Source organism: Dipodomys ordii, unplaced genomic scaffold (genome assembly GCF_000151885.1).
Source record: "Dipodomys ordii isolate 6190 unplaced genomic scaffold, Dord_2.0 Scaffold137, whole genome shotgun sequence".
Lineage (NCBI taxonomy): Eukaryota > Metazoa > Chordata > Mammalia > Rodentia > Heteromyidae > Dipodomys > Dipodomys ordii.
The window spans coordinates 2,939,572-2,953,895 of NW_012267353.1; the positions used below are offsets into that span (position 1 = coordinate 2,939,572).

Sequence of the window (14,324 nt, forward strand, 5' to 3'; positions counted from 1 at the left end):
AAAAAAAAAAAAAAAAAGTAAAGGGCTTGCTAATACAGGAGTAACCCTTTACTGACAAATCAAAGTCTAACCTGTTTCAAAGTTTGCATAATAACTATAAGAATTTAAAATTTTACTAAATAATTTTATTTTTGTACTTATGTGGTACCAAGGAAGTGAACCCAGGGCCTCATGCATGCAAGGTAAGCACTCTAGCACTAAGCCACCTCCCCAGGCCCAAGAATTTTGATAAATATATAAAGCAAGAGATTGAAACATTTTTTGGGGGTGAGGGGGTCCGGTCATGGGGCCGGAACTCTGGGCCTGGGCGCTGTCCCTCAGCTCTTCAGCTCAAGGCTAGCACTCTACCACTTGAGCCACTGTGCCACTTCCGGCTTTTTTCTTTTTGCTTATGTGGTGCTGAGGAATCGAACCCAGGGCCTCAGGCATGCAAGGCAAGCGCATATCACTGAGCCACCTTCCCAGCCCTGAAACATATTTTTGTTAATGATTCTTTTGTTCAACTTCTGTCCTACAGTAAGATGCCTATATGCCTTCTTATAGGAAAGAAAATTATCTTACCATAATTAAACTGACTGTTGGACTTTTCACAGTTAATAATGTTAAATCTATATGCAACACCTGGACGCATTCCACTGACTTCAAAGTAAAACCACTGATGATAATGATTGCTGTTTATATCCGAGTTCAGAATAAGATCATATTCATTTCTGAAAATAGAAGATAAAGATATCTGATGAAAATTAAGGAAATACCTATGTACACATAAAATGAAAACATTTGAAGTGACTTACTTTCTAATTTGAATTACTTTGCGCAGATTTCCTGATTCAAATTTTGAGTTAAACTTCAAAATATCTCCTTCTTCTGGAATGATGTAACTAAATAAATATTTTAAAGTCATTATATTATGTATATGTTTTAAGTAGATAAACACAAACTAAACAAAACTACATTGCTGATTAAAAGCGTTATATTTACTACTCTGCCCTCATTACTTTTAAAACACAGCAAGGAACAAACTTTGCTTACTATTTATAGACAAAAAATAAACAAAACAAAAAACACTGTTAACTGCAACTCCAGGCTTGTTCCTACACTAATATAACAAAAACTTTGCCTCACTGAATAAATGTCATTTCTAAAATACTAATTATCCTACAAGAAAAAAGTTAAAAACAGAAAGGCAAAAAAAAAAAAAAGAAAAAGAAAAAAAGAGTAGCAATCATTCTAATAAACCATAAAGTTTTACAGGTGAAAATACTATTTTCAATTTAGAGATCTACATTATCAGCAATCTTATTTAATACCAAAAAAGTTACAGGTATTAGCTTGATTTTAGTAGTTACTTAGTAGCTGCTACTAGGTGCCAGGTTCATATAAGCAGTAAATAACAAGGAGTGGTGGGAACTGTGGAAACCTCTCTCCTTCTAAAGGAGATGGTAATTTTTCATCCTGACAAAATAAAGGAGCAACACAAGCCAGTATTCTATATGAAATTATCCACTTTGAAGTGGAGGTAATTTCATTTTCTTTTCAAAAATATAGTGTTTACCTTCAAAACCCACCTGAAAACTAATAAAGGCTATGACATCTACAACTTAAACAACAGAACATGATTTACCTAAGTATTATCACACTGTCACAATGTGAAAACATAACACAGATGAAAATAGATAATTTTGGGCTGGGTAGGTGGCTCAGTGGTTGCCTTGCATGCAGGAGGCCCTGGGTTCAATTCCTCAGCACCACATAAGCAGAAAAAAAAAGCCAGAAGTGGCGCAGTGGCTCAAGTGGTAGAGCACTAGCCTTGAGGTGAAGAGCTGAGGGACAGTGTGCAGGCCCAGAGTTCAGGCCCCACGACCAGACCCCCCCAAAAAAGAGGTAATTTTTTTAATCTCTTAGAAATAACACTAAAATTTTACTGTAAACATAAAAGCAGTAAAAAGGGACTTAAAAGCACTTACTTTGGGTTATCTAAGTCATATACCACTTGATCTATAATATCGCTCTGATGTATTAGTCTTTCAATATCCTGGGCAATTTTTGTCCTGAAATCATACAAGTTTGGGGAAAATTCATTATATATGTCAGTGAACAATTCTCCAAAATAAATTCTGAATGAAAAAAGGTAAATGATAAAAACCTCTCTAAAATGATCATTCATCTATCTACATATGGTAAGTGAAAGTATATCACCAGCTTAACAAAAACTAGTAATAACTGGAAAACAGCCATGTGTTAGAATTCAGTCACAATCCAACAGTGAAAAAAGCAAAGAAGAGAAAAGAGAGGAGAGAAACAGGAGGCTGGCTAGCCTAAAATGCTTATAAGGCCTTTCTACATAGAAATGTGATTATTCTCTTAGGCAAATAATTTTGGATAATTAAAAGTAGTGGTAGTGAAGATCTGAAAAGTCCAAAATTATATAAAGGAGATTAACAACAACAAAAAAAAAAAAGGAAAAAAAATCCAGCCAGCTGAGTATTTAATGTTCTGCACAATCCTCCTCTCTTTTCTGTGGTAGAAAAGGAAAGTTGAAAAGGAGGAAAAGCCATCTGAGTCAGGGATAGAAAGTGGTCCTTTTGGTCTCAGGATTCTCCAGGCCTGATCTAAATGTGCTCAACAAAAGGACACTAACTGAAAGTTCCTAAAATCCCTGCCACTCAGTAGAAGACTGAGACACTCACAGCACTTCAATATTCTAAAACAAGTGAAAGCCTAACTATCTGGTAGCATCAAACTGTAGACTGAACAGAACAGACTGGGAGCCTGAAGCCACATGCTAGAACCTCAGGGAGACTGGCCACAAAGTCTTGACAGTGTTAAAATAACATAGATGCGTCTCATAGTTTAACTTTTTTGTAAAGAATAAGTCACATATGCATTTATTTAAATTTCAAGTTTCTCTGTTCCAGCTAAAAGGCAAAACTATGGTTTAGAGATATATTAAGCGCAGAGTGTAAAAAGTTTCACACAATGGTTGTAAATCTAAAAGACTCCTTTTCTTCAGGCCAATCTGAAACTAGCCTATTTCTCAACTTCCCAGTATTAAGGAGCACTCAGTAAATCATAGTTGATATAGTTTCAGTCTAAAGTGTCTTCCAAAGGCTTGTGTATTGCAGGCTTCATCAGTCCATTAACGCTACTACTGTCTGAAAGTGATGGAATCCTCATAGGCCTAGTTGGAGGAAGTTAGGTCACTGAGGTATGTCCTTGAAAGGAATTCTGGGACTACAACCCTTTCTCCTCTCTCTTTCTCTGTCACCCATAAGGTGAGCAGCTTTATTCCACTAATTTAAAAAACAAAAACAAACAACAAAAAAACCCAGAACCTTGAAAATAACAGAATTCCCTGAAAATAAAGTTATTATCCGTATCTTCCAGGAAAAAGAACTAGGATATTCTTTACAGATAATATGATCACTAAATACCTATCTATCTATCTATCATTAACAAGATATAATACAGACCAAAGTTTAAATGTTGGCTCTGCCAGCAGTTCAAATTTGGATAAATTATTCAATAATCCTAAATTTCAACATACTCTTGTATAAAAGAAGAAAAACAGCATCTTCCTCATAGAGCTGTTATAGCATTAGATGACACATTTTTATAAGTAAGTATATACTGCATGTAAAATGCTTAGTATTCAATTCTGTGTCTGCTCCAAAGTATTTAATAAATGTTACCTGCTGCTTTTTCTCCTATCAACATTTCCCTATTGTTTACATTCCAGACCTTCTTTAGTTTCACCCAAGGTCCAAAACTTAATATTAACTAAGTCCAGGATTTTCTTTCTTCATATTGCTTTTCCATAGTTTACCTATATTTTAAAATTTCAGAAATATACTGGTATTGTTACAGTATCAAATATGACATTAGGCATTAAATGAAAAGTCTGTCTTTGTACATAACCCAAACCCTCCATTCAGCCAATTAGTTTTAATTACTATCCTTCAGATTTTAATTTGCAAAAATATAATTTTGTTTTCACTTCTTCCTGAATAACATAAAACACTTTATTTTACTTAATAATACATCTTATAGATTTTTCTTTTTTTGGGGGGGGTCCGGTTATGGGGTCTAAACTCTGGGTCTGGGCGCTGTCCCTCAGCTCTTCAGCTCAAGGCTAACGCTCTACTACTTGAGCCACAGCGCCACTTCCAGCTTTTTTCTTTTTGCTTTTTTCTTTGTGGTGCTGAGGAATTGAACCCAGGGCCTCATGCATGTAAGGCAAGCACTCTACCACTGAGCCACCTTCCCAGCCCTTAGCTTTTTCTTATCAATACATACTGTTCTGTTTTTATCTATTGCATTGTTATTCATAAAATATAATTTATTTCACTTGTCTCACTGATGGATACGTGATTTAATTCCCATCTCAAGGCAACATTTCAATGAAAAATCATTTCATATATATGTAAGTCACATATATGTGTGTGTGTGTGCATGTGTGCATGAGCTTATGAGTAGATCTCATAAACTCCCTAGAGGTGGGATTAATGTGTCAAAGAAGATACATGTTAATAATGACAGATCCAGTCTGACGGTTATATATGACAGAGTATAGTCAACTGACAGAGTCACCCTCAGTGTAGGAGACTCATCAACAGAATATGCTGTTCAAGTAGATATTAGCCCATTTGATATGCAAGAAATAGTATTTCTTTTCATTTGCCTTTCTGTGCTTAAGAAAAATATTTTCATTCTGTTTTATTTTGATGAGTGCAGTTTTAGAAAATAAATTTTTGGGGCTGGGAAGTTGGCTCATTGGTGGAGCGCTTGCCTTGCATGCCTGAGGCCCAGGGTTCGATTCCTCAGTACCATATAAGCAAAAAGAAAAAAAGCCAGAAGTGGCGCTGTAGCTCAAGTGGTAGAGCGCTTGCCTTGAGCTGAAGAGCTGAGGGACAGCACCCAGGCCCAGAGTTCAAGCCCCATGACCGACAAAAAAAAAAGAAAAGAAAAAAAAAGTTTGACTATAATTTGTAAATTTGATTTGCAATGCAATTCTAAAGTTTATGTTTGAGGGACAAGGTCAAAAAATTTATCACAAATGGTAAAAGAGACAAGAATGGATGAAGAAAAGCCACAGCAGTTCCCAATCTGTCTGAATTCTACGCAATCTACAGTATCTAGTTGGCAATCACAGAAAACAGAGTTTGCCCTGGTTGTAAAATTGTGAAAAGACAAGAGCCACTACGGGAAGTAGGATTTCATTCTTTTTTTTTCTCTCCTTTTGGTCGGTCCGTCCTGGGGCTTTATTTAACTCAAGGACTGCATGCTATCCCTGAAATTTTCTTCTTCTAGGCTCTACCACTTCGAGCTACAGTTCCACATTCAGTTTGGGGAAAATTAGAGATAAGATTCTCAAGGTATTCCTGCCCCAGATGGTTTTGAACCAAAATACTGAGATCTCAGCTTCCTGAGTACCTAGGATTACAGGCCTGAGCTACCAGCATCTGGCGGAACTAAGATTTCTGATGCTACAGACCACAAACTTTCTTTCTGGTTCCCAAACCCATATGCCGTTTACAAGAGATATACAACTATGAGGAAGCTTCTAATTTAGTGCATAGTCTGTATCCTAAAAGATGACATCTGTGCAGAGTGTTCCCTCTCAGTAAGAGCTTCACCTGTGCCTGTTATTCACCATTACAGCAAACCACAAGGCCACCTGCCTCTAGATGCCACAACCTGAAGGGCGTAGGGGAACGACTCAGTACATTCCAAAGTCCAGGCCTACTCCCACACATCCTTCCCAGTGAAGTAAGGTCCTGATTCTATGTGAAGTGAGAGTCCATACCTGTGGATCTAAGAGCCAACTACCAGCACAAAACATAACACTAAATAGTCAAGTAAAAGTGATAAATCACACTAGGTCTACAGATAAAAATAAGATGCATTTGTTGCTTTAAAGAAATTTATATTCTAAGCCGGGCGCCAAGTGGCTCATGCGTGTAATCCTAGCTACTCAGGAGGCTGAGATCTGAGGATCACAGTTCAAAGCCAGTCCCAGCAGGAAAGTCCATGAAATTCTTGTCTCCAAAAGCCGGAAGTGGCGCTGTAGCTCAAGTGGTAGAGCACTAGCCTTGAGCTGAAGAGCTGAGGGACAGCACTCAGGCCCAGAGTTCAAGTCCCACAACTGACAAAAAAAAACTTATATTCTAAGGAGACTCAAAACCAACAGCAAGACCTTGCTTCTTTATAAAATACTATCTTCTTAGTCAAAAGCATTTATGTTTTTGTTGAGAAACTGATAAACCATCATCATAAAATCACCAAAAAGTAGTTCAGACATACTCCACAGGTGTTCTTATACACCAAAATTACAAATTGGCATTGTTTAACTCTATTTGTAATATTTAATATTACTTTGCATACTACTAATTATTTAATGTTACTGCTTTTAGGAAGCCCAAGTGTTTAGGGTATATATTTACAATTAAATTTTTAAATAAAGTATTAGTGTCTACTTTGTCTTTTTAAATCACATACCTTAACCATGTTCAAATATTAAATTACTACATAAATATTGCTAAGCAAATGAATCTGTCATATATTTACATTCCATCTACAGAGAATTTCTAACTTATCACAGGGTCTTGTTTGTTATTCTAGCTTCATTTGAATAAGTTATACAGTAAAGCTGCAAGGATAATATCAAAACCATGAAAAATTTCAAAAGCAGAACATATATAATTACAAACACATATAGGTAAACATACACATACAAATTTTAATTCAGAGTAGTTTTCCTCTTGATTATCCAAAGTAATTTTCAATATGTAATTTGTTAACACAATAGTCTTATTTGCAAAAAGAAATCTATAACTCACCGTTGTACACCATAAGGTCTCTCTAAAATAGGCTCTTTGAATGGGGGTGGAGTGTGACCAAAATAATCAGGATAAGCCACCTCTGTATATTCTGGGACAGATTTTGTATCTTTCACAATCTCAATATACAGGTCAGGGTCATGGAGTGTTGGTACATCAGGAACTTCAACTGATGGCTGTTCTACTGATGAACTAGATTCAGTATCTTCATCATCTTCAGTTTCAACCCCAGTACAGCAGAGTTTCCCTAGGTGTACTGTTCGTCCCTCAAAAAGAGCATTTCCACAATTAACTACATGTGGGCATGCTTTTGTGCATGTCAGGACACTAAGAGGAAGACTATAATCCTTCTTCACTATGGCAGTCGAGCACAGGGCTGTTTGAGAAGGAATATTCTGCAATGTGATTCGGTCCAAGGCCTTCACAATATCATTGTTTAAGCTGTGGGAAGAAGTAGTTCTGTTTGGATCTCGGAGTTGCTGTAATAACGTTCTGTCATTATCTTTAGCATTTTCCTTTGTGACATCCATGAGAGCAGATTTCTTATCACCTTCCTCTCCTTTAGAAGATACTTTCTCCTTCATTACAGCCCCTTTTTTCTTTGGATTCCCAGATGCTTCTTCACCAGCTGTAGGAACAACAATGGGACCACATACTTTTCCCTCAAATACAAGAGGCTTTGGTTCTTTGGAGATTAAATCATAGTCCTGTAAAAGTGTAAAAAGGAAAGTTTAATCTATTGCCAATATTAAAATATATTAGCAAAACATCATCAATTTTGTATGGCATTTAAAAAACAAGGCTTTAAATTTTACAAATGGGTAAAACAGGCAATGTTATACAATAAAAGACAAAATCATTAATGATAAAAATTCATAACACTTTTTTACTTTTTCTATTATAAAAATAATGCCTCCATACCACAGAAAGATGGAAATTTTAGAAAGGGTAAAGTCCTCCAAAGTCCTACTACAGAAAATACACAACTAAATTATCATTATTTAATAAGTATCACTAATTATCTAATGATGCTACACACAGGGAACAACATTCTAGGCAGAGAGGACTGTCAAGCCAGCAGCATCAGTGAGGAAAAATGTCTGCCTGTTCAAAGACAGGCTGGATGGAACAGAACAAAGCAAGGTAAATTCCAAGAAGCCAAAGGAGGCCAGGTACTAGAGGTCCTTAGAGGCTATTTTAAGAACTTTGATTCTGCTCTGCATGGGATTAAGAGCCAAGAGGATAAGTGCCATAACATTAAGTATTAAAAATATAGGGAGGAATGAAGAGAGGGAGGGAATACTATTCTACAGCAGCATTTATCACATGAGTAGATGAATTGAGAGAACAGAAGGTACTATCTTACATACTTCAGGGTGTTTAGCAGTATATATGTGTCTCTACACACTAGATGCTAGAAGCACACATCCATACACATACTCCCTATTTGTGAAAAACAAAAGTGTCCCCAGACATTTTTAAATGTCCCTTGCAAGGCCAAATGGATTTGAAAACCACTACTCTGGAAATCCTCTGAGAACAGATTGAGGAAGGAAGAACAGAAGGAGAGAGGTTGTTGCAGTGATCCAAGGAACTTCTGAACATATTGCAGAACCTAATTTATATGCTGATAGACCACATATAAGGTAGAAATCACAGGGAGGTTGCAGATGATATAGAAGTGTTCCCAACAACAACGAGAAAAACATGATTTTGAAATTTAATTCCAGACATGCAAAATGTGGGTTACTGACACACATATGCAGGTTAAAATGAGATGCTGGATAAGTCTCAAAATTAAAAAAAAAAAAAAAGTTTATGCAGAACCTATTTAAACTTAGGGTCATAGATATTATTCTATGCCATGTGAATAAAAATCATCAATGAAAAAAGAAAACAAGGAAGACAAAAAATGAGCCATGAGATATTTGAATATTAATGTTGATAAGATGCAAATAAACTAGGAGCTCAAGGAAGAAGTTGGTCTAGAAAGATGAAAAGCATCAAGGAAGCCAAATTGAAATTAGGATGTTAATCAAGGGGCTGGTTGCTCACACATACAATCCTACCTACTCAGTAGGTTGAGACCTAGAAGGATCTGGTAGTCCAACAAACTTTGGAGGTGTGGCTCAAGTGGTACTGCCCAAGTCCTGAACAAAAAAGCCAAAGGAACTGAGTTCAAGCCCTAATAACAGCACACACACACACACAAACCAAAAATGAAACAGAAACACACACACACACAAAAAAAAAAAAAATACAGGATTGATGCTTAATTCTTTTCGAAGTATTTTTATCCATACAGGACATAAACCACATAAATACTAATTGGCTTAATAATTCTCCTACATTTAATAGGAGTATTTAATCTTTAATAGAATGTAAAATTATTTAAACAGATGAGTAAGGTTTATATTGAACCCATTACCAAAATTTTACTGATATAAAAAACTCTGCAATGAAAAGGTTTTGCTTTCTTAGAATGATTTCTTATGCACCAAAGTGGAATTACAGGGTCAGAGTCTATATTTATTTTTGTTTGTTTTCTAAACTTCAAAAGGTTATAAAGGGGGATTAAATTTAATATGGTTATTTTAACTATCTAGTATTTCTTGATCACAGTCACCTCTTTCCATTATTTTCTCCCATCCTATCTACCCTTTTCCCAAACTCATTTCACATTTTTTTAACTTTTTTTTATTGTGAAAATACTGTACAGAGGGGTTACAATTACATGGGCAAGGTACATTTCACATTTTCTTTATCACATATGCACACTGGGTATTAAAGATATATTCATTCCCTGTTCCATTTTGTGTTCATTCATTCCTCCATTCACCCACCCACTATCCCTCTTTATTCACTCTCATTTCAGCTTCCTGATATTTACTTTGTTAAACTGTCTGCTAATTGTTCAAAGATCTTACTCCTTCAAGTTTTACTGATGCATACAATAAATTCAACATATGCCCCTCTGGGCTTTTAAATGGGAGGGTTATGTTTGGGGTCTAAGATCCATGTCTAAGATACATGAAAGAAAACATGCTCCCTTTTTGTTCATGGGCCTGGCTTTAAAATATGGAATGCTTACATTTTGGGTGTCATCCTCATACAGGGGCCATGAATAATGTTCTCTGTATCATTCCAATTTTAGTATATTTGCTGCTGAAGCAAGCTCTCTATATTCAATTTTTTTTTTGGGGGGGGGGTGAGTCGTGGGGCCTGAACTCTGAGTTTGGATGCTATCCCTGTGCTCTTCAGCTCAAGGCTAGCACTCTACCACTTGAGCCACAGCGCCACTTCCGGCTTTTTTCTTTTTGCTTATGTGGTGCTGAGGAATTGAACCCAAGGCCTCAGGCATACAAGGCAAGCGCTCTACCACTGAGCCATCTTCTCAGCCCTCTCTATATTCAATTTTAAAGCCTAATATAAACTATCCTGATGCTCTCCCAAAATGCTCACATTAATGTATATTCACAACTACATATGTGAGGATTCCAAGTGCTACCTTGACAACATAACTTGCACATAGCTTTTTTAAAAAATTTTCTAAATTGTTAAGGAATATATTTACTATTATTCTAATTTATATTTTAACTACCAAAAAAGCAATTAATTTTCCCCACTTTTGCTAATTACTAGCAATTCTTCCTAAGTAATTTGTTTGCAACACATATTTTTTTGTTGTGTGAATCCATGTAAATCTGAGACACATACATACATACATATACACACACCCTCTTTCTCTAGATAACTCATTTTTGCAAATGTTTTTCTAGATTTGCAATTTATCTTTTAATTTAGTGAGGTTAATTTAAAGGTCTTTTTCTTTGGGACCATCAAATTTTCATCATATTAACAACAAAGGATTCAAAGATAATTCACATGAGACCTGTAGTATATATAATCCACAATGACTGTAGAAGCATGAAGAGAAAAGAAACAAGTAAATTTTCATAGAAACACCAGTTGAAGGAAATATGGAAGGCTAGGTACTATGGGGGGGGGAGTAGGAGGACATTTACAATTGCTATGTAAGATATTAAGACATTTACATATGTCAATATATGTATTAAGAAAGACAGGATAAAGGACAAATATTAAATGAAGAGAGGATTCTGTGAAAATTAATATCAGGCATGAGATTACTGATTTTAGTATAATATCTATATGATTATTCAAAGTGTCATTTAAAGTGTTTCTATTTTGGATGGCATAAATATTTGAGCTCATATTTTTGTAACTTCGAGAATTCCAGGGCCTGGATAATTTGCAGCTAAACTAAGTCTGATCATTGTAAATAAAGCTATTAATTTGTTTTCTTTACTTCTTAGTTAAAAAGAAACCAGGATACTTGGGAAATTATCAATAAGTTGTTTTTAAGGACTCTGACTCCTTATTTTACTCTCTACTATTGACTTTCATATAGAATTTTAAAAGTACTTGAAAAAAGGTTTTAATAATATTAAAAGTATCACAAAATATTCCACTTCTTTGTGTTTTTTATAATCTCCTATCCTATGATATTTCTATGATAACTAAAAAAAAGACTGCAGTTCACATTATGAAAGTCTAAGTCTGGTGACCATGGGTATTCTCACCTCAAAGAAAATGTTGGAGATAAACTAACATAAGATAAAACTACTCTAAGATAAATCCTACCACAAAAAATGGAAACCCAGAAAGCTAACCCTCAAACATGTGGTCCTAGAAATAACCCTCCCACAAATCAATCAAGGATAAGGAAAACCAACTCTTTAAGCCTTAGCACTAAGATGGTGGAAAATGTTACTACTCACAAATTGGTACCAAAGGCCTGCTATCACATCACATGGATTTGCAAGCCTGAATTCACATTATCAGGGTGATCCAAAAACCTTCAAGGAAGAATTTAACAGTGCCTGTCAAAAGCAACAACAACAAGACTAGAGTATCTACATAATTTTTGCAAACAAAAAATATAAAGAAAATGTAGTTAATATTTTATACTTAATTTTTAAGCAAATAAGGTAAAAGGAAAGGAGGAGAGAAAGGGGGACTAAGAGAGGTAATGCTTTAGACCCAGTTATGGTGGTACAAACCTGTAATCCCAGGACTAGGGAGCCAGAAGCAAAGACAAGCCAGGGCTACAGTGGAGATGCTATCTCCCAACACACAATCAAACTACAAACTTTGATACATAGTGAATCCAAAAAGACAATGAGAGAACTGGCAAATTGCTTTGATGAAATAAACTAAATATAGCATAAAGAGAGAAAGCACTATCAAAAAGAAGTTCAAAAACATGGAAAATTAAATGGCATCCAACCAATTAGAACTACAAAAAGAGAAAAGAGCGCAAAAAGGACAAGAGGTATTCCCAATCCTATAAGAAAACAACTCAAGAATCCAAACACACATATTTCAAACAGGAATTCAAAGAGGAAAATCCACATACATACAAATATACATACATAGATACATACATACAGCTGCATTTCTGGGAAATTGAGAAATACTAAAGTCAAAATTTTGCCTTAAAAGCCACCAAAGCATGATTGTATTAAGTGAAAATATATAAGTTTTTCCATATACTCAGAAATTTCACTCAGAGGTATTTACAAACAAACAAGTGAAGGTATATGTCCACTAAAGGTTCATATACAAATGTTCATATCAATTTTATCTATGTTAGTCCAAACTACAAGTAATCTCATATTCATCAATACATGAATAAGTTGTGGAATATTCACATTATAAACTACTAATTGATCCAAAAACCCACTAAAATGTAGTAAGGTGTAAATCTCAAAAACATAAGCTGAGTAAAAACGGTCTTACACTAAAGACTAAATAGTATGATGACATTCATAAGAAGTTCTAAAATAAGCAAAATTAAGCACCATGCTATAGACCAGTGGTTAGCTGGGCAGAAAATGAGCAGAATAAGAAGTACAAAAAGGCCGGGCGCTGGTGGCTCACACCTGTAATCCTAGCTACTCAGGAGGCTGAGAGCTGAGGATCCAGGTTCAAAGCCAGCCCGGGCAGGAAAGACCCTGAGACTCCTATCTCCAATAAACCACCAGAAAACCGGAAGTGGCGCTGTAGCTCAAGTGGTAGAGCATTCGCCTTGACTGAAAAGCTGAAGAGCTGAGGGACAGCGCCCAGGCCCAGAGTTCAAGCCGTACTACTGACCAAAAAAAATAAAAAAGAAGTAGTAGTACAAAAAGTAGTCTGAAAAGATGGAAATAATTCTGTCTCTTGACTAGAATTTGTCAAAATCCACAGCAGGGCGCTGGTGGCTCACGCCTGTAATCCTAGCAACTCAGGAGAGGCTGAGATCTGAGGATCACAGTTCAAAGCCAGCCAGGCAGCTAAGTCCATAAGACTCTAATCTCCAATAAAAAACCACTCAGAAAACTGAGAAGTGGCTCTGTGGCTCAAGTGGCAGAATGCTAGCCTTGAGCTGAAGGGCTCAGGAACAGCACCCAGAGTTCAAGCCCCACGACCAACCAAAAAGAAAAGAAATTTGTCAAAATCCATTGGTTTTAATTAAGTATAACTTATTGTGTATTAATTCTACTTCAATAACATTTACTTTGTAAAGGTAACTAGAGGGTTTTGGAAAAAGACTAACTTTCAAGAATCAAATAAGTTATGGTAAGAGACAGTGTATGGTACAACTAGACATTTTTCAGACAAAAGAAAATAACTCCAGATAAAAGTTCTAGTAAGCACAAATAAAAATTCTTAAATTCTAAGAGTATACTGTAACTAAATAACTAAACATAATACACTGAATGTAACAGACATGTTTGTTGTTTAACTTTTTCATTTGAAAACAGATAAATTAGTTTGGGAAATGATCACAGTTCAAGTAATGTGCTTCCATGCATCATGGAATGCACGAGGAAAGAATCTCATTAACAGAATGTCAAGACTAACTAGAATTTCTGCATATATGTCAATATTCAAATTTAGGCTTCAAATATATTCATTGTTATACATAACAGCAAACAAAAATTTTGACTGCAATAAAATATAACAATACTGCAGAGCTTTTAAAGGAAAAACTGAAATAAGAAAAATTAGGAGAGGGGGGACCAAGATGGCGACGGGGCAGTTAGGGAAACGCCACAGCTCTCTCCAACCAAAAAGAGAGTTCGAGTTCCAACGCTTAATCTCCCCAAGAGACCGACAACAACAAAAAGACGAACACTCAGAGAAAAACTAGAGGTGAAAAATAATAAAAAAAGAGAGGAAAAGAAGAATTTCAGAACAGAGAAGAGCGAAGACCCCTCCCCCAACCTTTACTGGCCGCGCGGCAGAGCGCCAAGCCTCCGGCCAGCCGGCGGGACGGGGGCTGCCAGAGCCCCAGAGACACAGGGGGCCGCTCACAGATACCAGGTACCGGTTGCAGATACCAGGTACCGGTTCGCAGAACAGCGGATCGCCAGGAACAGAGAAACCTACCAGCCGGGATTCTCCACGAGGATCCCACCCCCA

At 36.1% G+C, this 14,324-nt stretch overlaps 1 protein-coding gene across 1 annotated transcript in view; it reads right to left on the reverse strand.

The window, feature by feature from the left end:
• Positions 1-14,324, reverse strand: part of Agtpbp1 (ATP/GTP binding protein 1) — a 174,953-nt gene that overhangs the window by 64,763 nt on the left and 95,866 nt on the right. Inside the window, 4 exon segments of the mRNA XM_013031059.1 lie at positions 562-710; positions 795-881; positions 1,968-2,051; positions 6,840-7,546. Of these exon segments, the coding sequence (XP_012886513.1) occupies positions 562-710; positions 795-881; positions 1,968-2,051; positions 6,840-7,546 (1,027 nt within the window).